The sequence below is a fragment of the Bufo gargarizans genome, chromosome 8, assembly GCF_014858855.1.
Source record: "Bufo gargarizans isolate SCDJY-AF-19 chromosome 8, ASM1485885v1, whole genome shotgun sequence".
NCBI classification, from domain to species: Eukaryota; Metazoa; Chordata; class Amphibia; order Anura; family Bufonidae; genus Bufo; species Bufo gargarizans.
The window spans coordinates 179,764,235-179,789,821 of record NC_058087.1 but is presented as its reverse complement, the minus strand read 5'-3'; the positions used below and the strand labels follow the sequence as shown (position 1 = coordinate 179,789,821).

At 47.2% G+C, this 25,587-nt stretch overlaps 1 protein-coding gene across 1 annotated transcript in view; it reads left to right on the top strand.

The window, feature by feature from the left end:
* Window positions 1–3,690: 3,690 nt before the first annotated feature.
* Window positions 3,691–25,587, top strand: part of LCMT1 (leucine carboxyl methyltransferase 1) — a 35,487-nt gene continuing 13,590 nt past the window's right edge. The window contains exons 1-8 of the mRNA XM_044304063.1: window positions 3,691–3,838; window positions 9,509–9,600; window positions 9,980–10,101; window positions 14,084–14,160; window positions 16,327–16,388; window positions 22,851–22,953; window positions 23,596–23,716; window positions 24,764–24,865. Of these exons, the coding sequence (XP_044159998.1) occupies window positions 3,756–3,838; window positions 9,509–9,600; window positions 9,980–10,101; window positions 14,084–14,160; window positions 16,327–16,388; window positions 22,851–22,953; window positions 23,596–23,716; window positions 24,764–24,865 (762 nt within the window). The 5' untranslated portion in view covers window positions 3,691–3,755. The remainder of the gene's footprint in view (window positions 3,839–9,508; window positions 9,601–9,979; window positions 10,102–14,083; window positions 14,161–16,326; window positions 16,389–22,850; window positions 22,954–23,595; window positions 23,717–24,763; window positions 24,866–25,587) is intronic.

The following is a 25,587-nucleotide window of genomic DNA, read 5'->3' as shown; positions in this document are numbered from 1 at the left end:
AAACAGAATGCACACGGAGTAACTTCTGGGGTTTTTTTGCGGACCCAATGAAATGAATGGTTCTGTATAAGGGCTCATGCACACGAACATATTTTCTTTCTGTATCCATTCAGTTTTTTTTGCCGACCGTATGCGGAACCATTCACTTACATGGGTCCGCAAAAAAACTGAAGTTACTCCGTGTGCATTCCGTTTCCGTGTGTCCATTCCGCATTACGGACAAGGATAGGACTGTCCTATTAGGGGCTATCTGTTCCGTTCCGCAAAATAGGGAATGCACACGGACGTCATCTGTATTTTTTGCGAACCGCAAAATACATACGGTCGTGTGCATGAGCCCTATGTATTTACATGCTGCAGTCATATAGCAGTTGATGCGATTTTGCACAAATCTCGTCGCAGAACGCTATATGACGTCTGCATACACCCGGCCCAGAAGACACCAGCAGCAGGCGCTCGCCTCCGTGATTACATTACTTACATATTCACGAATGAAGTCATGATGAGATCTCACATTTATTAGAAATAGCGCCGAATTGCGGTTTATTCTCCGTCATCTCCACTTAGATTACTCATGGGTATTTATTATCTGCGGCCTGTGTAGCCTCATTGTATAGGTCGCTGATGCAACCTGTTCTAAAGGGAACCTGTCATGTCCTGCAGCACATTACAGGAATGCTAAAAATTTGGGTTTTGCATGCCTCTGCCCTGGGATGGGGGAGGGTATCTGTAAGCAGTCTGCACGGTCTCCTAGGGGTTGTGTGGGTTTCTCCTGGTATGTACTACTATATCTATACATATTCCTAGATATATCCAGCTACGAGGGTGAGGTGGTGCCCATTTCTACTGGGCAGAGTGCTCCCTCCACCCCAGGCCCTGGAAGATGGGGAGGAAGAAGAACTGGTATGAGGGTCATGCTGTCCTTCGAGGGTTTGGAAAGAGAAGCATGGGATTACTGCATTATACGCTAGCAGCACAGCGGTCCTCAACCTCTGTATTGCCAGTCGTCGTAAAACTACAACTCCCAACGTGCACTCGGAAGCTGTCAGGTCATTATGGGAGTTGTAGTTTTGAAACAGCTGGCGAGCCAGAGGTTGGGGAGCGCGGATTTCCAGCAGTGATCAGTGAGCTGAGGCTGTGCTGCCACCTGCTGGCTACTACCAGACACCACCATGGGAATAGGAAGAGACATGTGGCTTCCAGCTCCCTTCAGATCCTTCCTGATAAAGCAGATGGCGGTATAGGGAAAGGAAACTTTTAGCTTCTCCTATACTATAAATAGCAAATCGACCGTCCCTCACAGATGCAGAGATTCAGCGTTGATCTGGCTTTGAAGTCGCTTTCCAAAAACGCCAGCAGCCATGTACAGATGTGTGGCGCAATAAATCATAAAAAAGGGTAACAAGATGTCTGTTGTTTTTTTTTTCCTTCATGGCTCCAGGTAAAAATATTTCTTAATTTTCCTGCAATGGAGTGTCACATAGTCAGAAGTGGGACAGGGTCACCTTTTAACACTCTGCATCCGATGTCTATTTTTTCATCCCCGCCTTCAAAAGCCGTAATTTAAAAAAATTATAATTTAGTAGTTCACATGAGGTGCTGTCTCATGAGGTATTTTTTTTACCCCCTGTCCAAAGACCATGGTATCTAAGGGGTTAAACAAGCAGGGGGGGGGGGGGGGTGACGGCCATTTATGCTGTGCCTGGGATAGCTCATCATGCCTGGCCCTGTCAATCAAAGTACAGAGGGCGTGGCCGTTGCAGAGCAGAGCCTCTAGGTGTAATGGTAACGCCCCCGTTGCTCCTAGAGGCTCATTTGCATATATCAAAACATCATTTTTCTCAGTAATGCGGGCACATATGAACATGGGACCAACACAGATGCCTTCAGCTACCAAGAGCACATGTAACAGGTCAGCCGGTGTCATAGGTACAAATCTGCCGACAGATGCCCTTAAAGGGGTTTTTCGGGACTTAGATGTTGATGACCTATCCTCGGGATGGGTCATCAATATCAGATCGGTGGAAGTCTGAAGGCTGACACCCACAGGAAAGCCACCAGTGCGAGGAACTATACGGTGGATGAAGAGGGAGCAGAGGGCTCCGTCCGCTACAGTATGCCGGAAACTACACAGTGCATGTACCCCTCTGCATCTGGCTGTGACTACTGTATAGTAAGTGAATATACACAGGATCTCTATCTGAAGGAACCATAATGTGGGCGCGAGGTAATACTTAATGGGGTATTCTCATCTGAGACAATGGGGCCATATCGTTAGAATATGCCCCATTGTCTGATAGGTGTGGCTCCCACCTCTGGTACCCGCACCTATAAAAGAGCGGCTGGAGGACTATAAATGATGGCTGGGGGACTCCAGTCCGGTCACCACCAATCGCTCTCCCCATACAAGTGAATGGGAGCGCACCGCGCATGACCGGCCACCGCTCCCATTCAGTTCTATGGGCCTGCCGAGCCAGTGCCCCATAGGAAAGAATCGAGGGCGGCTATGCATGCGCAGTACGCCCTCCATCACTTTTGGGGCTCTGTTTAGGCAATGGGACCCGCACCTATCAGACAATGGGGGCATATCCTAGCGATATGCCCCCATTGTATTAGATGAGAATACCCCTTTCATTTCACCAGTGGTGGTGCTGCAGGGAAAATGAGCACTTGTTGCCAGATTCCACCTCATCTCATCACTGAAATCCCAAGCAGCGGACGCCCTATGATCAGCTTATCATTACTCTCCTATCATGTCCAAAATGGACGCCCTCTTTAAGGAATGGCAGGAGTTGCAAAAAAAAAAAAAAAAAAGAGCCACATTTTGGTTCTGATGCCTATTCCGCACCATTACCCACATGTATTCAGCATCCCTTTGATGTCAGTGGGAACCCATGTGTAGTTCATATAGAGCTGATTTTGGGGTGACACTTTTTGACACACAATCTGCAAGGAAACCACAGCTGGATGACAGATCCGCATGACAGATTGCAAATCAAATGTAAGGGTATGTGCACACAGTGGGGTTTTCCATCGGAAAAATGTACGGGATGTGCATCAGGGATTTGCTGTAATGGCGTGGATCCAAACACATATTAGTCAAATGGGGCTAATCCGTGAGCTACCCATCCGTGGTTACCATAAGTTACGCTTCAAGAAGAGGTATCACCCCCTTTTATTTCTTATGCAGCGCAGAATTTGGATTTGAGATTGACGCTGAGTACAATGCGGATTTAGGTGTATTGAATACGTGTCGGAATCCATGGGAAAATCCGCTGCACTGTGTGAACATGGCCTAAAAGGTATCAGGACGGGTATGATATGTTTGTGACTGCACCAGAATCATGTGTACAGGTAACCTGTTGTAGAAAATCCCTATAGACATTACCACAAAGCAGCAAATATTACTGTAAACGTTCAACATCCCTAAAACCTAAGGAAAAATAAGGAGCCAGAAACGTGTGGTTCTTGCCCTTTAAAAATATTTATGACATCGTAACAATGTGAACGCAGGTGGAATGGGCAGCCATTGACCGCCTTCCCAAATCAAAAATGTCCTCCAACCTTCCCCTGACCTCAGCAAGAATACTTCCGGGTAAGCGCAACCTATTTAGCCAATAGGATTACGCATCGGGGGCGTGGCTTTTCCATTGACCAATAGTAGTGAGCTATGTTAAAATCGGGCGGCCAATAGCGTTGTAGCTGCCAAACGTCAACAAGCTGCGAGAGCTGCAGTGACAAGCGGCGGCGACGAAATGTCCCGAGCTACCGGCCAGGACTCTGACACCGCGGACGAGGCCGTGAGGGGGACCTGCGACGACGCCTCCATCTGCAAGAGGTGGGGCCATAGCTGGGCCGGGGCTGACAGTAGTCACTGGGAACTTGTCTTGGGTCCGGTCCAGGGATGCACTGGGGTACTTAGGGCTCCTGTCCGTACCGTTCACTTCAATGGGACCACATAAAAAAAAGTCCGTGTGCATTCCGTGTCTGTCTGTCCGCATGTCCGTTCTGCAGAATGATAGAACATGTCCTATTACTGTCGGCATTACAGACAGGACAGGACGGTTCTATCAGAGGCTGTTCTGTTCTGCATAATGTGGAATGCACACACCCGGAATCCATGTTTAGCGGATCCGCAATATGCAGACTGCAAGGGCCCTAAGGGTCCATTCACACGTCCGTGGTGTGTTGCGGACCCGCAACACGCCCGGCCGGCACCCGCTATAGAAATGCCTATTCTTGTCCGCAGCTACGGACAAGAATAGGACATTTTCTATCTTTTGCGGAGCTGCGGACCGGAAGTTTGGGGCCGCGCTCTGCAAATGCGGAAGAGGAGAGCACCTAGTGTGCTCTCCGCTTCACGTCCGGGCCCATAGAGAAGGAATAGACCCTTTTGCAGACGTGTGAATGGACCCTTACAGTGATAACGGGAATATTAAAGGGGTTCTGCAGTTTTTTTAAACTGATGATTAGTGATGAGCGAACTTCTGTTTTAAGTTCGGCGTCTAAAGTTCGGCTTCCGGTTAGCGGAGAATCCCGATATGGTTCCCGATATGGATTCCGACTTCCGTTGTGGTCCGTGGTAGCGGAATCAATAATCGGCCATTATTGATTCCGCTACCACGGACCACAACGGAAGTCGGAATCCATATCCGGATCCAGATCGGGATTCTCCGCTAACCGGAAGCCGAACTTTAGACGCCGAACTTAAAACAGAAGTTCGCTCATCACTACTGATGATCTATCCTCTGGATAGATCATCAGCGGGGACCTACTAAAAGGAATGACGGAATGGAATGCCCATAGAGAATAATGGAAATGTAATATTTGAATTGGAGACAAAACCATTTGACATATCTAATAATTATTTAGCAGGCTAACTCTCCAAATTCAGTGGGATTATTTAATGTTCAGATTAAGTGGAATTATCACTGTTTTCTGCAGAATGATGAGGATGAATGACACAAAGGAATGCCCATAGACTATAATGGGAAGTAAACTCTGAGCTCATTTGCAGGTAAATCTGTGTTATGTAGGACATTAACATGATAATCCCACTTAATCTCAATTTTAAAGGGATTCTGTCACCTCTCATAACACAAATTCAGATTTTAAACCAGTCATGCTCCACAGATTACCTTGAATCGGCTTTGCTGTTCTATACTGTAATCCGTCCAGTAGTTTTGCTGAAAAGCGACTTTTATAATTATGCTAATTAATCCTGAAGGTGCCCAGAGGGGCGTTATGTTCCACTTTGTGTGCCCAGTAACGCCCCCCTGCAGTGCCCAAAACGCCTTCCTCCTGAATCCCTAACCGCCCACAGCGTCTCATCGTTCTCCTCCCCCTCCCTGACGGCCGAGCGAAGTCTCGCGCAGACGTAGTACCCACTGAGGGCTGTGCCAGTGCGATTTGCTGGAGACTGAGGGCAGAAGCTTCATTGTAGTCACTGGGCATGCGCCGAGCCCGTGGCGTCCGATGTTCGCTCTTAGATATGTCAAATGGTTTTGTCTCTAATTCAAATATTACATTTCCATTATTCTCTATGGGCATTCCATTCTGTCATTCCTTTTAGTAGGTCCCCATCAGCGTCTGATCGTCAGGGTCTGACACCCAGGACCCCTGCCGATCAGCTGTTTGAGAAGGCAGTGGTGCTGGCAGTAGCGCAGTGGCCTTCTCGCTGTTTACCGGTGTGGCTAGATCCTCAGTTTAAAAAAACTGCAGAACCCCTTTAAAGGGATTCTGTCACCTCTTTTTACCCTATAGAGATGCGGACATACACGGCTAGATCGCCGCTAGCATGTCCGCAATATACTTGTCCCATATCTCTGTGTGGTTTTATTGAGTGTAAAAAATGATTTTCTATATATGTAAATCAGCCTGGTAAGGGGCCACACTAACCGTTCTGGAGCCCATCCATGCCCCCCTGTGAAGGAGCCCAGCACCGCCTGTAACCATGAATCTCCTCCTTGCTCACAAAGTTGATTGCCGTAATCTCGCGGTGCGCAGTTCCTTCCCTGAGGCTGATGCCAGCACAGAGAAGGAACACTATGCTGGCACTGCGCAGGCGCACAGATTACAGCGATCTGACTTTGTGAGCAAAGATGAAGTATGATGGCCGACACTCACAGCACAATGCACAGACATACATGTGGCAGAACTTACACATAGATGGATATCCTGCACTTAAAGGGCTTCTGTCACCCCACTAAAGTCATATTTTTTTTTGGGGCTAGTTACATTCGTTATAGTGCGATATATGAGAATATAATGTTGTTACTTACTTTCATGCGGCCGTTTCTTAAGAAAACAAAGTTTTATAATATGCAAATCAGGTCTCTACCAGCAAGTAGGGCGTCTACTTGCTGGTAGCCGCTGCAAAAAACCGCCCCCTCGTCGTGTTGATTGACAGGGCCAGCCGTGATCTCTTCCTCCGGCCGGCCCTGTCAGCATTTTAAAAATCGCGCACCTCTGTTCATTCGGCGCAGGCGCTCTGAGATGCGGAGGCTCGTCTCCTCAGAAGCCCTTTAAGTCAGTCAGAAACAAGACGCGTGCAGCGCACACCGATCACTCACTGGACACATGTGTCACACAAGACACTTCTACGTGGCTCACATGCCGCTGATACATATGTCACATACTGCACATACACCACTGATACATAGAACATATATAGCACACACCAATCACACATAGGAAACACGCAATGCACACACCAAGACGTTTATGCCTAACCCTATTAAGTATAGCACACTTCAAGGGGTTAAACAGGTTGTCTCACTTCAGCAATTGTCATTTATCACGTAGAGAAAGTTAATACAAGGCACTTACTAATGTATTGTGATTGTCCATATTGCCTCCTTTCCATCACATTATACACAGCACGTATCCATGGTTATTATCACAGTGTAATCCAGCAGCGGTTGCTGTGCTTACACACTATAGGTAAAGGTGTTGGCCTATGCGCATTTCCAGCCTTTCCCTATAGTGTGTAAGGGCTCCTTCACACTTGCGGCAGGACGGATCCGGCTGGTCTCCCTGTCGGATCCGTGCTTCCGCTGTTTCGCCGGACCGCCGCTCCGTCCCCATTGACTATAATGGGGACGGGGGCTGAGCTCCGGCGCAGCACGGCGGTGCACGGCGAAAGCCGCCGGACTAAAAAGTCGGTCATGCAGGACTTTTTAGTCCGGCGGCTTTCGCCGTGCTGCGCCAGAGCTCAGCCCCCGTCCCCATTATAGTCAATGGGGACGGAGCGGCGGCTCGGCGAAACAGCGGAAGGACGGATCCGACAGGGAGACCAGCTGGATCCGTCCTGCCGCAAGTGTGAAGGAGCCCTAAGCACGGCCACCACTGCTGGATTACACAGTGGTAATAACCACAGATACGAGCTGTGTATAATGTGATGGAAAGGAGCCAATATGGACAATCACAATACATTAGTAAGTGCCTTGTATTAACTGCATGATAAATGCCATTTACTGAAGTGAGACAAACCCTTTAACACCTTTTTAAGCATAAATGTCTGGCATGAAATTTACCAAATCGTAACCTCCTCAGATTGCACATAATCTACATTATTATTAAAAGGGTTGTCCTACCATAATGACCTATCGCCTATCTACAGGATCGGTTATGAATATCCGATTGTTGGGGTCTGACTGCTGGAACACCCACTGATCATAAAAAAAAAAGGGGTCCTGAGACATTCAATTGCATTACCACCAATCTATGTACACAAGGGTCTTAAAGGGAACCTGTCATCAACTTTCTGCTGCCCATACTAAAGGCAGAATAAATAAACAGGTGAGTAGATTTCAACGGTCTGTCATTTTTAAAAGTAGTTAGCCGAGAACCAACATCACAATTATTGCACACTAGGTCTGGAAAAGAGTCACGGCCACCTGAGAAGAGTCCTGGTTATTCCTAAATTCCTTCTCTCCCTGCGCACCTGCTGCTGACTGACAGGCTTCTACCTAGTTTTCTCCCTTTCCCTCTAGGAGAGAACTGCCAGTCATCAGCAGATGGGTGAGAGCAGGAGATGAGGAATAACCAGGACTCTTCTCAGGTAGATATGACTCTTTTCGAGGCCTGGGCTGCAATGATTATGATGCTGGTTCTCGGCAACCATTTACTTTTAGCTCATGAGTGACACTTTCTGTCACTACTTTATGCTGCCCTCAGTGAGGTCAACATATAGTTGATGACAGGTTCCTTTTAAGACCATGTTCCCTTGATCATGGGGGTCCCAGCAGTCAGACCCCCATCAATCAGACACTTATCACCTGTCGTGTCATAGCTGTTGGACTTTTTCACATTCCCTATCCTTGAAGGTTTTCTTTGGGTGTAAAAATAAAAATAAAAAATCTGGCCCAAAATATGTGTCAGACTAATATAGAAATACTCGCCTGTTTAAAGGGCCGGTGTCCACTTTTCTAGTTCTCCTCTATCCACAGGATCGGGGATAACTAAGTGATCCGTGGGGGTCTGAACGTTGGAGCCCCCCATTTCTTGTCGAGCATATGCCCTGCCTCTCCATCCATTCTCTATGGGGTCGCTGGAGATGGCGGAGTACAGCGCTGGCTATTTCCAGTGGTCCCAAAGAGAATAAATGGAGCAGCAGGGCGTATGTGTGGCCACACCATCAATAGGGGAAACAGGACCTGTTCCTGGGATCAGTGGGGGTCGCAGAATCGGACCCCACTAATCATATAGTTATGCCCTATGGTGTGGAGAGGATAACTTGAAAACCTGGACAACCCCTTTAAATCCTCCACCACCAGTATCTCTTTACATGGCAGCAGTGATGCCTGTAAATACGGAATATCATCACTGCCGCCATGTAAACCGTACGTGTCAATACCGGAGAATGGGACGCACTGTGCAGAATATTTTGTCCATAAGTCCAACCCCCTTTGCAGGTCACAACCTTTAACAAAGACCAAGCAAAGATGCTAGCGGAGCAACGTGAGCAAAGGGCACAAATGGAGGGTCATAACTGAAACAGAGGGTCACCTGAGGCAGGGTAATAGTGGGGATCCTGGAGCAGGGGTAACTGGAGAAGAGGCAATATTAGCGGTGCATTTAGAGTGGGGGCATCTGGAGCTGGGGCATTTATGGGGGTGCACCTAAAGCTGAGACATTAGGGCTGCCTGAGGCAGGGTAATAATGGGGATCCTGGAGCAGAGGTATTAGGGGGGGCAACTGGAGAAGAGGCAATATTAGGGGTGCATTTAGAGTTGAGTTATTGGGGGGCATATTGATCTGTGGCACTAATGGGGTTGTACCTAAAGCAGAGGCATTGGGGGGACCTAGGTCTGAGTGTTGTCTCCATGGTTACAGACAATAAACAAACCCTATGGACGGGGTTTATCATTGAAGGGAATCTGTTTTTCTTCAGTCTGCTAATTGATGATATTATTCTCAAATCACTAAATCGTCCGGGGATCTCCCCTCGAAGAGGAGACTGGGTGGAGTGTCTGTGATGGTTGATCCTCGTTTCTTCTTGTTTCAGGTTTGCGGTCAGTGTCGGTTACTGGAAGGATCCTTACATTCAGTATTTTGTGCGACAAGCCAAGGAGCGCAAGGCACCGGAGATAAACAGAGGCAAGTCAGGGCGCGGTCTTATGTATGTTGTCTTAGCGGCAGGTTTTTATTTTGCTGCGACCATGCAGTGGCGGTAATTTGCTCTTGACCCGGTTTACTTTTGTTATGGTGCAGTATAGTGACATCATGAGGATGAAATCTTTGAGCGCTGGCTTGGCTATTTCCGTCGATCCCATAGAAGTGAATGGGAGCGGTGGCCGGTGATTCGCGGTGTGCTCCCATACTTCTATGGGGAGAGCGCTTGGTGGTAGCCGGACCGGAGTCCTCCGGCCACTACTTTGGCCCGCTCCATTCTCTATATAAGTGTGGTACCCGCACCTATCAGACAATGGGGTGAATATTTTGTGTTAATCTTGCTCTCTCTCTTCTGATTTATCAGGTTACTATGCTCGAGTACAAGGAGTTAATCACCTGCTCAACGCCTTCCTTAAGAAGACAGAGTGCAAATGTCAGATAATCAGTCTGGGGGCCGGGCTGGACACCACGTTCTGGAGATTAAAGGTATTATATAAGAGACCAGAATGCACGTCCCCCAGCATGTTCAGAGTTTGCAGAAGTTGTCCATACACGTTAGATGTGTGTCTGCTGAACCTGCTCATTTTGGCAGGACCCCCCTACTAACTAACCTCCTGACCACCCCCTATGGGGAGTGTCAAGCTGATGGATTCTAGCTGCCATATTCTTTCATTCTTTGGGATATAAGCAGCTGCTAGAGGTGCCTGGAAGCAGCTTTTTACCATACTCTGCTGAGCGTACAGGTGTGGGGAGAGCGAGTTGTCAGCTGAACGAACATTTGTCCGACAACTCTTTACTGCCCCCCCCCCCCCCCCCATACACACACGGCATGTTTATGATCACTTGTTGCGTCTGCAGTGTAAGTTTATCGAATATGATGGGAAAGCTCCTGGTGCATTTGTTTAAAGGGTTTTTCAAGACTTTAATACTGACTACCTATCCTCTGAATAGCTCATCAGTATCTGATTAATGGGGGTCTGACACCGGAGACCCCCGTCGATCAGCTCTTTGAGAAGGCATCTGCGCTCTTGTGCAGATTACTAAGCACAGGGCCGTACATATGATAGTTACTGTGTTTGGTGCAGCGCTCAGACCTATTAACTTCTATGGGGCTGAGCTGCGCCGAGGCCACATGACCGATGAATGTGTTCTCTTGTCTAGGAAAAAATGAGATGGATAGGTCATTAGTATTAAAATCTTGGAAAACTACTTTAATTGAATCTATAGACCCCCCCAGTATACCAATGGAGGGTGAAGAGTGTTCCTTTGGTCTCAGTTAGGTAGAATATGGTTGCGTTTCAACTTTTCTGCTGCATGAAGTTGTGCAGAAGACTTTGCTATTCCATGCAGTGGCATCCAGTTAAAAAACATACCGTACAGTATATGTTTTTATGACATGGGTCTCTGCGAGTGACGAATGCTCAGTGGTGTCTGTTTAACATATGCAGCAGGACCTTTCCCGGCACATGTGGTAAACGGACACCCTTACGGCTGATTCACACACCCATAGTCAGTTTGGGAAACGTGATCCATGTGTGGGCCGCATCTCCCGGACTAACTCCACCATAGTATTTTATGATACCGTGTAACATGCAAAATATGCATACAATGGAGGCTATCGGCGCGGTCCACATGCACCACAAGAGCAAACTACACAGAATGTAGCAATTATATGAAACACAGAGAGAGAATGCACCAAACAGATATAACACTGACTATGCTGGCAAGACATAAATGCAGGTATTAAAAGCTGAGACTTTTGCCAATATATTCCAGTCATGGAGATATCGGAGCCCATCATGCACCACGTCACGGTTCGCTGTGTTTTATATGATTAATTGCTACATTCTGTGTAGTTTGCTCTTGTGGTGCATGTGGACCGCGCCGATATCCTCCATTGTATGCATATTTTGCTGGGGTTAGTCGATTACTGCGGTCCACATGCGGTCGGGCTGCTCCCCCAATAAAAGACACGCCACAGTGTCAGGGGCTGAGCAGCTCCTCCAGAATTGCCACTATATATTTTTTTGTTTTTCTCTTTCTGCTGTGTAACATGTGAGCACAGTACAATAGACCTGCATTCAGATAGGAACTGACTGTAGCATTAAACATTAGATGCAGTCAGTTCAGGTCATAAGAGCCGCAATCGATCTGAGAGATGCGGACGAAAGCACGTCATATGAATCAGCCCTTACTCTGGGAAATGTGGTCTTTACACTATAGAGTCCCCCGATGTGGGGAAGACTGTGGCACTATGTTATAGGAGCTCAGCTAAGCTGTTAGGGGGTGTCTGGCAACAGACAGTTAACTGTTTCCAATGATGACCTGCAGAATAAGGCCGCATGCACACGGTCGTTGTGCAGCCGTACCGTGCATTGGGGACCGCACTTGAATGGGTTTGTGGTCTGTCCGCACCTCAAAAAAATATGCTTCCAGTGTTCCGTTCCGTGACTCCGTTCCGCATCTCCAGAATTGCGGACCCATTCAAGTGAATGGGTCTGCATCCGTGATGCGTGATGCACACGGCCGGCGGCTGTGGATTGCCGACCCGCCGTTTGCAGGTCGCAATACGGCCACGGCCGCCCAATGGCCGTGTGCATGGGGCCTAATGCAATGTTTTTCCCAGTGGTCTCCAACCTAAGGTACTCCAGCTGTTGCAAAACTACAAGTGCCAGCATGCTGGGAGTTGTAGTTTTACAACTGCTGGGGAGCCACAGGTTGGAAACACCTTCTCTACATTATCTTTTCATTAATGAAGACATGAGGAACGGTTATCGGGCTCCTGATAATGTGACCTGTTCTATAAGTGACAGTATCGGGAACTTATCACAGCCACATATTTGAGATTATGATGGAATGAAGGTTACGGGGTTTATCAGCCAAGGTCTAATGATAATCTGTGACAATGGCATTGTAAAGGACAATTCCAATCATCACACTTTGTGACATCTGACTGCTGGAGATGCCAGAATCATTGACCATGACACATCCAATGAACTCTTCCCCAACTCATTAGTATATATGGCGATATACAGCTATACATTTGCATTATTGAAACAGATACACAGATATAATATGAAACTATTGGTACAACCCTGAAGCTAAAGGGAGAGCTACCCATCACGAAATCAGAGAATTACTGTTTATGCAAATGCCTAATACTTTTCACCACTGGAGGGCAGCAGACTTGCAGAGATTTTTCACAGTACCTAGTCATCAAGGTGATCCAAGGTGAGTGTCCTCGCTATATGGATTGCCTGAGTGACAGAGATGGCAGAGTGCAATACCTGGCTGTCTCTGTCTGTCATATAGACCTTGAATGGAGCGGCACCGCACATGCTCGACCACCGCTCCATTCAAACTCGCTCAAAATCAACAAGATTAAAAACTTGGACGTAAAGACCCCTTTAGACTGCTCGATAGAGCAGACGATTGTTGGGAAGGAAGCGTTCCTTCCCGGCAAGAGTCTGCTGGTCAATGGAGGAGACCTTTCCATGGAACGATCTCTGCAGTATGGGGAGGAGTGATCGATAATGCCATAACTTTTCGCCGTACAGAATCATTGTTTGCCGGCAGCAGGGACTGTTTAGACGACACAATTTGCTTCTGGAAAACGCTGATTTAGGTGACCGTACAAGCGATCATATTACCCGACGAACGAGCATTTCACTCGTGGTACCTTTTACAGTGGCAGATCATTGCTAATGAGAATTTCTATAAACTCTTCTTATCAATTATCTGGTGAACGTTTGACAAGTGTAAAAGGGCCTTGAAGGGCTGATCCAATTTTCCCACAGCCCCTCACAGGTAATATACTTACCCCGCTCCTGGTCCACGCACCACCGCTGCTGCTTCTCCCTGTACACAGATGAAAACATCCGGTGTCGAGGGATGGGGGGGCAGCCAATGGCAGATGGGTATGAGCCTTCCTAGCGTCACCCGCGATGGTACGGAGGTTCGTCCCCCCCCCCTACCATTGGCTGCCCCCCCCCCCCCCCCCCACCCCCCCAATGCCGGATGTTTTCATCCGAGTACAGGGAGAAGCAGCAGTGTGGGGACCAGGAGCGGAGTGGGGTAAGTATATTACATGGGGGGGGGGGGGGGCTGTTTGAGAAATTTGATAACCCCATCAAGGTGTAAATTACAGACCCTTTTATAGCCCAGAGTCAAATAAATGGATATTGGAAGCTGTTCACACTTGGCCTGTACTGCCAGGAGGTCAGTTGTATCTTTCAGAGTCCCTGGCGATTCCTGCAGCAGGTCCAATGTAGACCTTCAAAATGTATATTCCTCTGTTCCACACTGTACACAGAACCTCCTCCATGATCCACTCTTCCACGCTTCATTTCCACAAATCGGACACAATCTGATCGCAAATAGGCAGAAGGAGTAGTGCTGACGTGTGACCTGCTTTTACCATTACCGCTTATTTTACAGTTTACAGCATTTTATTTTTACATTTTTGTAGGATGAAACTATGCTCCCGCAGAAGTATTTCGAAATTGATTTCCCCTCAATAGTTGCCAGAAAACTATATAACATAAAGTAAGTCAGTCTGTGTGTGTGTCTAGTCCTGGTTTATTGGTGGCCCTATTTTAACTTTTCACTGTGTATTCAATTACCCCTTAATTCCCCATTTTTGTTCCCTGTACTGCCTGCTTTTACCTGTGCTTAAAATCAGGCTGCTAGGCAGGGTCCGTCTATCTGTGGAAGGACGGAGGACGCAGAAGCACGCAGCGTGCAAGGTCAGATTACTGACAGCCAGGGACTGTAAGTAAATGATTACAGCCAGGTCCTCCCCAGCAGCCGATAACAGTGCCTGGGCCGTGTGCACTTCTCCCTGTCCCTGCGCTTGGCAGACGCTCCCTCACTCAGCAGACTGGGACAATGCAGAGTTGAAGCAGCGCAGAGCAGGGAAGGGAGATCTGCCGTCTGCTCAGTGTATAAATGAAAGCAACATGTGGTAAGAGGACCCCTTTTGTGCTGCAGGAGATTGACCATTTAGGGGGGAGGGCTCTGGTTACTGACACTTTTGGGGGGCTATTGTTACTGGCTAGTGAGGGCAGGCGGGATTAGTCTCAGGGTGAGGGCAGTGGCGGCCATCTTATCTGAATAGTGAAATTGCAGTTTTATGCAGACTGGTTGCTAAGGGCTGAATCTTATTAAATATGGGGTAAGTCAGTCTAATAGTAACGGATTCTGGAATATCATGTTATTAGTAACTACATATATGAAAATAGAAATTGGGGTCTAAATGTGACAGTTATCCTTTAAATAACCACAGCATTTTCTGGCACAGCTTGGTCATATTTTACCACAGTCTACCAGTACTAATGCCGCAGAACGTAATTTACAGTCTATAGCCTCTTTCACACGGGCGAGAATTCCGCGCTGGTGCAATGCGTGAGGTGAACGCATTGCACCCGCACTGAATCCGGACCCATTCATTTCTATGGAGCTGTTCAGATGAGCGGTGATTTTCGCGCATCACTTTTGCATTGCGTGAAAATCGCAGCATGTTCTATATTCTGTGTTTTTTCACGCAACGCAGGCCCCATAGAAGTGAAGGGGATGCCTGAAAATTGCAAGCAAGTGCGGATGCAATGCGATTTTCACTCATGGTTGCTAAGGGTACTTTAACACTAGCGTTTTTCTTTTTCGGCGCCGAGTTCCGTCCTAGGGGCTCAAATCCGGAAAAGAACTGATCAGTTTTATCCCCATGCATTCTGAATGGAGAGTAATCCGTTCAGGATGTCTTCAGTTCAGTCTTTTTGACCAGGCTTTTCAGAAAACCGTAGCATGTTGTATTTTTACCTCCTGCCAAAAATCCGGAACACTTTGACTGAACGCCGGATCCGGCCTTTTTCCCATTGACTTGCATTGACGGCGCCGTGTGTTCCATCAAACCGGATCCGGCTTTTGCATGTTAAACCTGAAAAATGTGAAAAAAAAGTTAAAGTCCATAAATTGCGGATCCGTTTTTTCCAATGCATTTTTTTCATTGTGATCAAAATCCTGATCAGGATTCAAATGTAATCCGTTTTCACATGTTTTTCCGGATATGGCGGGCAGTTCCAGTGACAGAATTGAACGCCGGATTCAAACAACGCTAGTGTGAAAGTAGGGATGAGTTACCCGGGTCCCCATTTTACTTTATTATTTTCCTTTATAACATGGTTATAATGGAAAATAATAGCATTCTTTAATTCAGAATGCTTGATAAAAGGTCCATTTGTGGGGTTGAAAAAATAAATAAAAATGTAACTCGCTTCATCAACTTGATCGCGCAGCCGGGCTTTTATTTTTAACCACACAATGGACCTTTTACTTAGCATTCTGAATTAAAGAATGCTATTATTTTCCATTATAACCATGTTATAATGGAAAATAATAAAATGTACAGAACACCAAACACGAACTTCAGTGAAGAAGTCCGGGTTCGGGTCTGGGTACCCCAGTCAGTTTTTTATCATGCGCGTGCAAAACGCATTGCACCCACGTGGTAAAAACTGAACATCGGAACGCAATCGCAGTCAAAACTGACTGCAATTGCGTACCTAGTCGCACGATTTTCCCTGATCGCAGACGCAACGCATCCGGACACGCTCGTCTGCAAGGGGCCTATATCTGAGTTGTAAAACTGGAGAATTGCTTGTTTTCTTAAGTACAAAAATTAATTTCTATTTTTATTTTTATTTTTTTTATATTTAGATCAAAACCTCCACTGTCCAAGCCAATAACGGAGGCACATTCAGGAGAGTCACTGCTTCTAGGTGAGTCTTGTCATGAAGAAGTTTGTGTATTGTCTATCATCTTGTGGTATGTAGAGAGAATAGTGATGACTGACGTCACTGCTCCTCCACTAAATATTGGGGCTGTCACCTCAGCTGGTACGGAGCTGCCATGCTGTATATGTGGCTGCAAATGGCGTCCATGTATGGCATTGAAGTCCGTATGTTTTGGCACACATTTGTCGCCTGCCTACTAGAGAGCTTCCTTCCCAAGTGGACATCATACAGTAAATACGTGTCTGACCTACACAAGGTTTGTAGACAAACATAGAAGAGGATTCTTTACGGTAAGAGCAGTGAGACTATGGAACTCTCTGCCTGAGGAGGTGGTGATGGTGAGTACAATAAAGGAATTCAAGAGGGACCTGGATGTATTTCTGGAGCGTAATAATATTACAGACTATAGCTACTAGAGAGGGGTCGCTGATCCAGGGATTTATTCTGATTGCCAATTGGAGTCGGGAAGGAATTTTTTTCCCCTAAAGTGAGAAAAACCGGCTTCTACTTCACAGGGTTTTTTTGCCTTCCTCTGGATCAACTTGCAGGATAAGAGGCCGAACTGGATGGACGAAGGGCTTTTTTCAACCTTATAAATTATGACAAGTATCATTAGCCAGGTTACACTCCTAGGTAAGTGTGTTGTCAAGAAGAGGTTTGTGGGCCATCTCCCTTGTGCTAGGTTAAGAGTGTGCACCCACTGTGCCAACTAACTGGTTTGGCTTTTGTCTAAACCAAATGCTGTTGTCTTGGCACTGCCCTGGTATTCACCCTTTAACCCCTATACAGAAATCTGGACTTCGCTGCAGGGAATTAGCCAGGCCGCTACCTCCTGGAGTAGTCCCGGTGTAGTTGGTGGCTCAGACACTGGTGCTAGGCACCGAGCAGTCAGACAATAGACGTAGACAGACTGAGGTTCAGGCAGACAGCTAAATAGCGTATAAGAGAAAGTGGTCTGAGTTCAGGGCAGGCAGCATTCATACGTATTCGAGAAAGCAAGCCAAAGTCGGGGCAGGCGGCGAACAATCAGAGGTGAGAAACAGGCAAGGTTTGTACATCTTCACTAGGGCTAGCAAACACTAGAATACCCAAAGCTCAGGCAAGGAATACCCAAAGCACCAGCCCAGCTGAATGGGAAGATTGATCAACCCCTCAGTCAGTAGCTGGACAGAGTACGAGGGAAGGATTAACTCTAGCAGCATTGAAGAGTTCAGAGCGCAGAGAGAGAGAGGAGTGACGCCAGCACCCGCCTGGGATACCGGTGGACACGGGTCACTAGCGTAACAGAGAGAGGAGTGATGACAAAAAATCACTGCTACTCCACTCCCAAGTATTAGAATGGGTTTCCTATTTCGTTTTGGTCTCTCAGGGTCCAATGAAAACCAGACACCAGAAAACCAGGAGCAAACACAGCAAAGCTAAAAGATGTGGCTGCAGATTTTCGGACCTGCACCACTCGCGATCAAGAGAGAAAATAGAGGATAAAGTGTGAAGCTCACCGTGTGCGTGTTCACTCCCCAGATAACTGAAGGATTGCACCGCCATCCCGTGCGTCGGCCACTTGCAGGATCAGGTGCTGTACATTGGCCGCATGATCCTAGCCTAGAGTTAGCACCCGCAGTGCATGCTCATGTCTGAATCTCTAGCCACAGCACTAGCGAGAGATTCAGACTTGCAGGTTCTACTCCAGACTAGGATCACGTGTCCAATCCGGTTAAAAACATATGTTCTGATTGCCTTCTGTTCGGGTCAAACAGGATAGGAGGTAGCAACCAGAACATATGTTTTTAACATGAGTGAGCAGGCTTTTTTACCTTTACATTTTTGTAACACAAAATATGACTAAGGATGATTGCGTTCCTCTGAAATGCGTAGGTTACTATATTTTTTGGATGCTTTAGATGGATTAACTAAAGAATTGTATTTTCAGTACTGAGTGCCGGAGATTATACTTTATTTTTTATTTTTTTTATTTTTTTTTCCAAGAGACAGTGAGCAACTGTAAGGTGTTAAAGTTCTCAGAGAACATCAATGCTATAATGATAACTGTAGAATGCCAAATAAGAAAGTCACGGTAACGCCTTCATGGTTCCTTAAATCTTAAACTTATTATCGGCTTGCAGGGTATGCCTTTGATATTCCACCTTTGTGTGCGCACGCAGGCATATGTCCAATCAAATACTAGTCATTGCTGATAATATTAGTGGTGCATCAAAAATCGGTAAGATAAGGTGCAGGACAGAGCTCAGCGGGTGCTTATGTATCCGGGAATCTCACAGGGTACACGTGGGAAGGTAACTTGTGCTCTATGCTTCTCACCATAACAGCAGCGGCCAGTATACTTAGACCTCCTGTATTGTACTCCCAGGACCTTTGGGCATAAATGATTCTCCCTTTTCTGTCTGGTATTTTTTGGACTATAAGGGCTGTTTCACACGAGCGGATGCCGTGCGCGTAATCCGCAGCGTGAATGACAGCAGAGACACGGAGCACTAACATGATTGATAATGCTCCGTGCCTCTCTGTGATCTTTATGCTACAAAATCACGGTGACCACTTTATCTCACTGTGATTTTGTAGTAAAAAGATCACAGAGAGGCGCGGAGCATTATCAATCATGTTAGTGCCCCGTGTCTCTGCTGTCCAGTGTGGGGCTTGACTGTCATTCACGCTGCGGATGGCACTTATGGCATCCGCTCGTGTGAAACAGCCCTAAGACTCACATTTTTTAGCAGGAAAAAAATCTTCATTTTAAAAGGGTTTTCCAAGACTTTACAGCTGATGATAGGTCATCCGTAACTGATCAGTGGAGGTCCGACACCCAGGACCCCCGCCGATCAGCTGTTTGATAAGGCACTGGTTGCATGTAGTAGCCCCACAGCCTTCTCTCAGCTCACCAAGCACAACGCCGTACACTGGCTTGGTATCTCGCTCGGCCCCATTCACTTCCCTGGGGTTCAGCTGTGCCTTGGCCACGTGACTGATGAACATGATATCACATGGCCTACTGCGAGCATTCCCATTCCGGACAGAAAACCACTGCAAGCAGCATTTTTGAGTGCGTCATGGAATGCGGAGCAAGACGGATCTGGCATGAACCACAATGCAAGTCAATGGTGTCTGATCCGTTTTCTTGGACACTGAAAACTGATCTGGCGCCCATTGACCGTTATGGCTATTTTACACATAATACAACCGGATACGTTTGTAACGGATGCAGCCCGTTGTATTATCATAACTGAAGCGTTTTTGCTGATGTAAAAGTAGCCTTATTCGTGCAGTTGATACTCATGTGAGAAGCACACGTAGGTCAGCTCCAGCCTCCCTGGTAAATTCCATTTCTCGTACCTTGGTTTTTCACTCTTACCATTTCATAAACAGGATGATTATTACAACTCGTAAACTACGAGATTTACCATTTCGGTATCTTTCTAAATTGACATATCATAAAATGTTACTATCAAAGGGAAAGGTGCAAACTGTTGCAAAGAGCGTGCACTTTGTCCGCTCCGCTTACCTCCCCTTATATCCACCCTTTGGGTTATAAGTCCAATATACAAAGGGGTATCTCCCAAGGAAGAGAACTATCTCGCTAGCGTCACCTCTTGAAAGTGGCTCCCTATGAGTCAAAATCTGACTTTCCAACAAGCCTTGGGATTTGAGCAGGCAATATAGTCAAGCCAGATATTCATCCGTATACAGCTGTTTCGAGGAGCTTGCACTTTATCAGTACGGAGTAGGATTCCGGCTGGCTGTGATGCCAGGAATGCTGAATCTCTTTTTAAAGGGGTTGTCTCACTTCAGAAAATGGCATTTATCATGTAGAGAAAGTTAATACAAGGCACTTACTAATGTATAGTCATTATCCATATTGCCTCATTTGCTGGCTTCAGTCATTTTTCCATCAGATTATACACTGTTCGTTTCTATGGTTACGACCACCCTGAAATTCAGCAGTGGTGGTCGTTCTTGCTCACTATAGGAAAAAGTGCCAGTATATGCTCACTCCCATGTCCAGAAAGCCTGGTTTGGGGTGAGTGCACGGCTGCAGGCCACTTGTCTGGCCTTACGCTCTTCAGAAGGACCAGAAGCAAAGAAAATTGACGGGAGGTCCCCTCTACCAAATAAAAATAGACTCCTTGGAGATGATCCTTTTAAAGAAGTTAACTTAAAGGGTGGTCTTGGATTTTAAAAACTTTAGTTAAGACCAGGACTTGTGGCGCAGAGACGATGCAAGCAGGTGGCGCAGAGACGATGCAAGCAGGTTGCAGTATCGATGCTTGCATGTACGGTAGGATACCGCGGCGGCCTTTGATTAGCTGCAGCGGTCACATACATGTACTGTATGGCTTGTCATGACGGCAATTTAAGATCTTCTGGGATAGTGGGGGTCTGAGCAGAAAATCACAGGCAAAATGAGATGATGAATGTAAGAACCACTCCGAAGGCCTGGGGCATACGGCTGATTTCGCCAAGGGAAAGCCGTGGCCAACTCGACATTGCGCCTGCAGCTACCATTGCAGAGGAAATGGACGGGCACGTCTGTCAGTGTGGAAGCAGATCTCGGCACCTCACCTCTATAAGATCCAGGTGGATGTGGGTTGTCTGAGGAGACAGCAGTTTGTACTGAACTGTACAGCAGGCTTGGGAAAACCTTTCTCTACACATTGATGTCCCTTTCATTCATAGTGGAAGGAGTTATTTACTGTAAAAGCAGTAGAACGTCTGGAAGCGAGATGTGGTCATAGGGAGATCAATATCGATATGTGACATTTACTTTATATGTGACAGCATGAGAGTTAATATTTTATAGAAGGAAAATATAAAATTTGGTAAATTAGAAATGTATTTCCTCCTAGGACCCTCTCCGAACCTTGTATTGAGATCTCGGAGAGGTTGAACCCGCTGGTTTGTTTTCTTTCCTGCCGAGTACCATGTAAATCCTGTGTGGTCAGGCTCTGCAGGTCTCTCTCTGAATCCTGTATGGTCAGGCTCTGCAGGTCTCTCTGTATATCCTGGGCGGTCAGGCTCTGCAGGTCTCTCTCTGAATCCTGGGCGGTCAGGCTCTGCAGGTCTCTCTGAATCCTGGGCGGTCAGGCTCTGCAGGTCTCTCTGTATATCCTGGGCGGTCAGGCTCTGCAGGTCTCTCTGTATATCCTGGGCGGTCAGGCTCTGCAGGTCTCTCTCTGAATCCTGTATGGTCAGGCTCTGCAGGTCTCTCTCTGAATCCTGGGCGGTCAGGCTCTGCAGGTCTCTCTCTGAATCCTGGGCGGTCAGGCTCTGCAGGTCTCTCTCTGAATCCTGGGCGGTCAGGCACTGCAGGTCTCTCTGTAAATCCTGGGCGCTCAGGCTCTGCAGGTCTCTCTGCAAATCCCGGGCGCTCAGGCTCTGCAGGTCTCTCTGCAAATCCCGGGCGCTCAGGCTCTGCAGGTCTCTCTGCAAATCCCGGGCGCTCAGGCTCTGCAGGTCTCTCTGCAAATCCCGGGCGCTCAGGCTCTGCAGGTCTCTCTGCAAATCCCGGGCGCTCAGGCTCTGCAGGTCTCTCTGCAAATCCCGGGCGCTCAGGCTCTGCAGGTCTCTCTGCAAATCCCGGGCGCTCAGGCTCTGCAGGTCTCTCTGCAAATCCCGGGCGCTCAGGCTCTGCAGGTCTCTCTGCAAATCCCGGGCGCTCAGGCTCTGCAGGTCTCTCTGCAAATCCCGGGCGCTCAGGCTCTGCAGGTCTCTCTGCAAATCCCGGGCGCTCAGGCTCTGCAGGTCTCTCTGCAAATCCCGGGCGCTCAGGCTCTGCAGGTCTCTCTGCAAATCCCGGGCGCTCAGGCTCTGCAGGTCTCTCTGCAAATCCCGGGCGCTCAGGCTCTGCAGGTCTCTCTGCAAATCCCGGGCGCTCAGGCTCTGCAGGTCTCTCTGCAAATCCCGGGCGCTCAGGCTCTGCAGGTCTCTCTGCAAATCCCGGGCGCTCAGGCTCTGCAGGTCTCTCTGCAAATCCCGGGCGCTCAGGCTCTGCAGGTCTCTCTGCAAATCCCGGGCGCTCAGGCTCTGCAGGTCTCTCTGCAAATCCCGGGCGCTCAGGCTCTGCAGGTCTCTCTGCAAATCCCGGGCGCTCAGGCTCTGCAGGTCTCTCTGCAAATCCCGGGCGCTCAGGCTCTGCAGGTCTCTCTGCAAATCCCGGGCGCTCAGGCTCTGCAGGTCTCTCTGCAAATCCCGGGCGCTCAGGCTCTGCAGGTCTCTCTGCAAATCCCGGGCGCTCAGGCTCTGCAGGTCTCTCTGCAAATCCCGGGCGCTCAGGCTCTGCAGGTCTCTCTGCAAATCCCGGGCGCTCAGGCTCTGCAGGTCTCTCTGCAAATCCCGGGCGCTCAGGCTCTGCAGGTCTCTCTGCAAATCCCGGGCGCTCAGGCTCTGCAGGTCTCTGACACCTATAAAAATATATTTGTCTGACTTTTCCCACAGATTCTCACAGCCTGGACTCTTCACGCTACTCCATCATCGGAGCAGACCTGAGAAACCTGAAGGACATGGAGGAAAGGCTGAAGAAATTTGGCATGGACCCACAGTAAGGTGTCTGTTTGGGTCCATAGGTCTGGAAGCCTTAGGCTTTGTCCACACAGCACAGAAACTGAGCGAAAAAAATCTGCACCGATCTTTCCCAAAGTCTGCATTGCAAGGATGAAATCCGCCACATCATTTCACATACTGGGGATTTAAAATCCGCACCACGGGACCATTTTCTGCACAGATGTTTTCTGGACCATGTGGATGACACATGTTAAAATATCCTCTGCCTTGCTGGTACTATAAAACACTGCAGTTTTTCCGCCTGCAAAATTCAGATGAAAAATCTGCAGCATATCCGCCATGTGGGAAAATACCTTTTATCCTTCTATTTTTCTGTGTGTTTATATGGGATATCCTGGCATCCAGCTGCCTGCATCTGTTTTTTCACATTTGTCAGAAAAGTACCTTTTCTGACAAATGTGAAAAAACCTGTAACCGTAACATAATGTCCTCATATAACGCAGGCCTTATGGCAGAGATAACATGGAGGGGTAAAGGAACATGAACTTACTGTATGTCCAGCGTAGCACTGAGCCCAGCCCGTTACGTGTTGCTGTGTGGATGCTGGCCTATTCTGCGGTTGCACTGGGCACTCGGGTTGTTGGAAGGAATCCTTCCTGACTTTCTGTTCTTCTTCCAGATTGCCGACTCTTCTCGTGGCCGAATGTGTGTTGGTTTATATGACTCCCGAGCAGTCTGGCAGTTTATTGAAGTGGGCTGCAGGCACGTTCCCCACTGCCATGTTTATAAACTATGAACAGGTAAGATGGTGACAGCTACTTTATTATGTTATTGATGGCACTGGCAGGGGTTCTCCAGGATTTAACAGTGGGTGACCTATCCTTAGAATGGTCGATGGGGTCGGACACTACACACTCCCGATCAGCTGTTCTCCAGTAGGTCCAGCGCTGAAACCACTTGGCTCTATCCATTGTGTAGTGGACCCAGCTGCCCCCGTTTGATGACCATGGAAACCAGTTCCGAACAATCTACAATGGTTGAAACTGTATAGTTTCAGTACCAGAGATAACTCCATGATTTGATCGGTGGTGGTGCAGGGTGTAGGACCACAGTGAATGAGATATGAGGATAGGGCATCAGTATTTAATAGGGTTTTTGGAGATTTTGATACTGATGACTTATCCTCAGGTCACCAAGCACAGCGCCGTACATTGTATAGCGGCTGTGCTTGGTATCGCGCTCGGCCCCATTCACTTCAGTGGGTCTGAGCTGCACCTTGGCCACGTGACACATGTGTCGTCACTGGCCTAGAGAAAGCTGGTGCCTTCTGAAATAGCTGATCGGCAGGGGTCTCGAGTATCGGACCCGCTCTTATCAGATACTGATGACCTACCCTGAGAATAGGTAATCAGTATCAAAATCTCAGAAAACATCTCATGCCTGTAGCTGGCTATACATTTTCAGAAGATAATGGCCATGCTGTGGTAATAGAGGGATCCCAATGGGGGACCCTTCTGTAACATCTTTATGCCGTAATAAGACATATGGAAAGTGGTGTCCTGATGGGACCTTCCTCTTGGTGGCAATGCTTCTTCAGTGTTCGTAGACAAACGTGTCAGTAAAGTTTACTTCAACTTCTTAAATCTAAACAAGTACAGAGCTGATGACTGGACCACAATGTCCCCTGTTAATGAGGAAACATTACAATAAAATGACTGGAGAACACCATGTTACCAGCCGGGCCAGGCCTGACTTTATAGACCACATCAAACTAAGTTCTCAGTTTATTTGTTAACTTTAGAGGAAGGTAATAAGGTTGCGTGCCTCACCTATTCTGATTTTCACAGGTGAACATGGCAGATCGCTTTGGACAAATCATGGTGGAGAACCTGCAGAGGAGGCAGTGTAACCTAGCCGGGGTAGAGGCCTGCCGATCACTCCAGTCGCAGGTCAGGAATGTTAATTATACAGTTTGAGGTCTTATCGCATACTACACCACTAATGTGTTTCCTATCTATTGTACAGCACTAAATGGGTCTTGGGGAATTGAGCTGTATTGATTTCTGGTAGCTCTTCCTTTCTTCAGATCCTCTGTACTATGTGGTATAACATTACTTCTTTCGTTCACTGCTCCTATGTGCAAAACTACTATAATACTGCCTCCTATGTACAAGAATATAACTACTATAATACTGCCTCCTATGTACAAGAATATAACTACTATAATACTGCTCCTATGTACAAGAATATAACTACTATAATACTGCTCCTATATACAAGAATATAACTACTATAATACTGCTCCTATATACAAGAATATAACTACTATAATACTGCCTCCTATGTACAAGAATATAACTACTATAATACTGCTCCTATGTACAAGAATATAACTACTATAATACTGCTCCTATGTACGAGAATATAACTACTATAATACTGCTCCTATGTACGAGAATATAACTACTATAATACTGCCTCCTATGTATAAGAATATAACTGCTATAATACTGCTCCTATGTACAAGAATATAACTACTATAATACTGCTCCTATGTACGAGAATATAACTACTATAATACTGCTCCTATGTACGAGAATATAACTACTATAATACTGCCTCCTATGTATAAGAATATAACTGCTATAATACTGCCCCTATGTACAAGAAT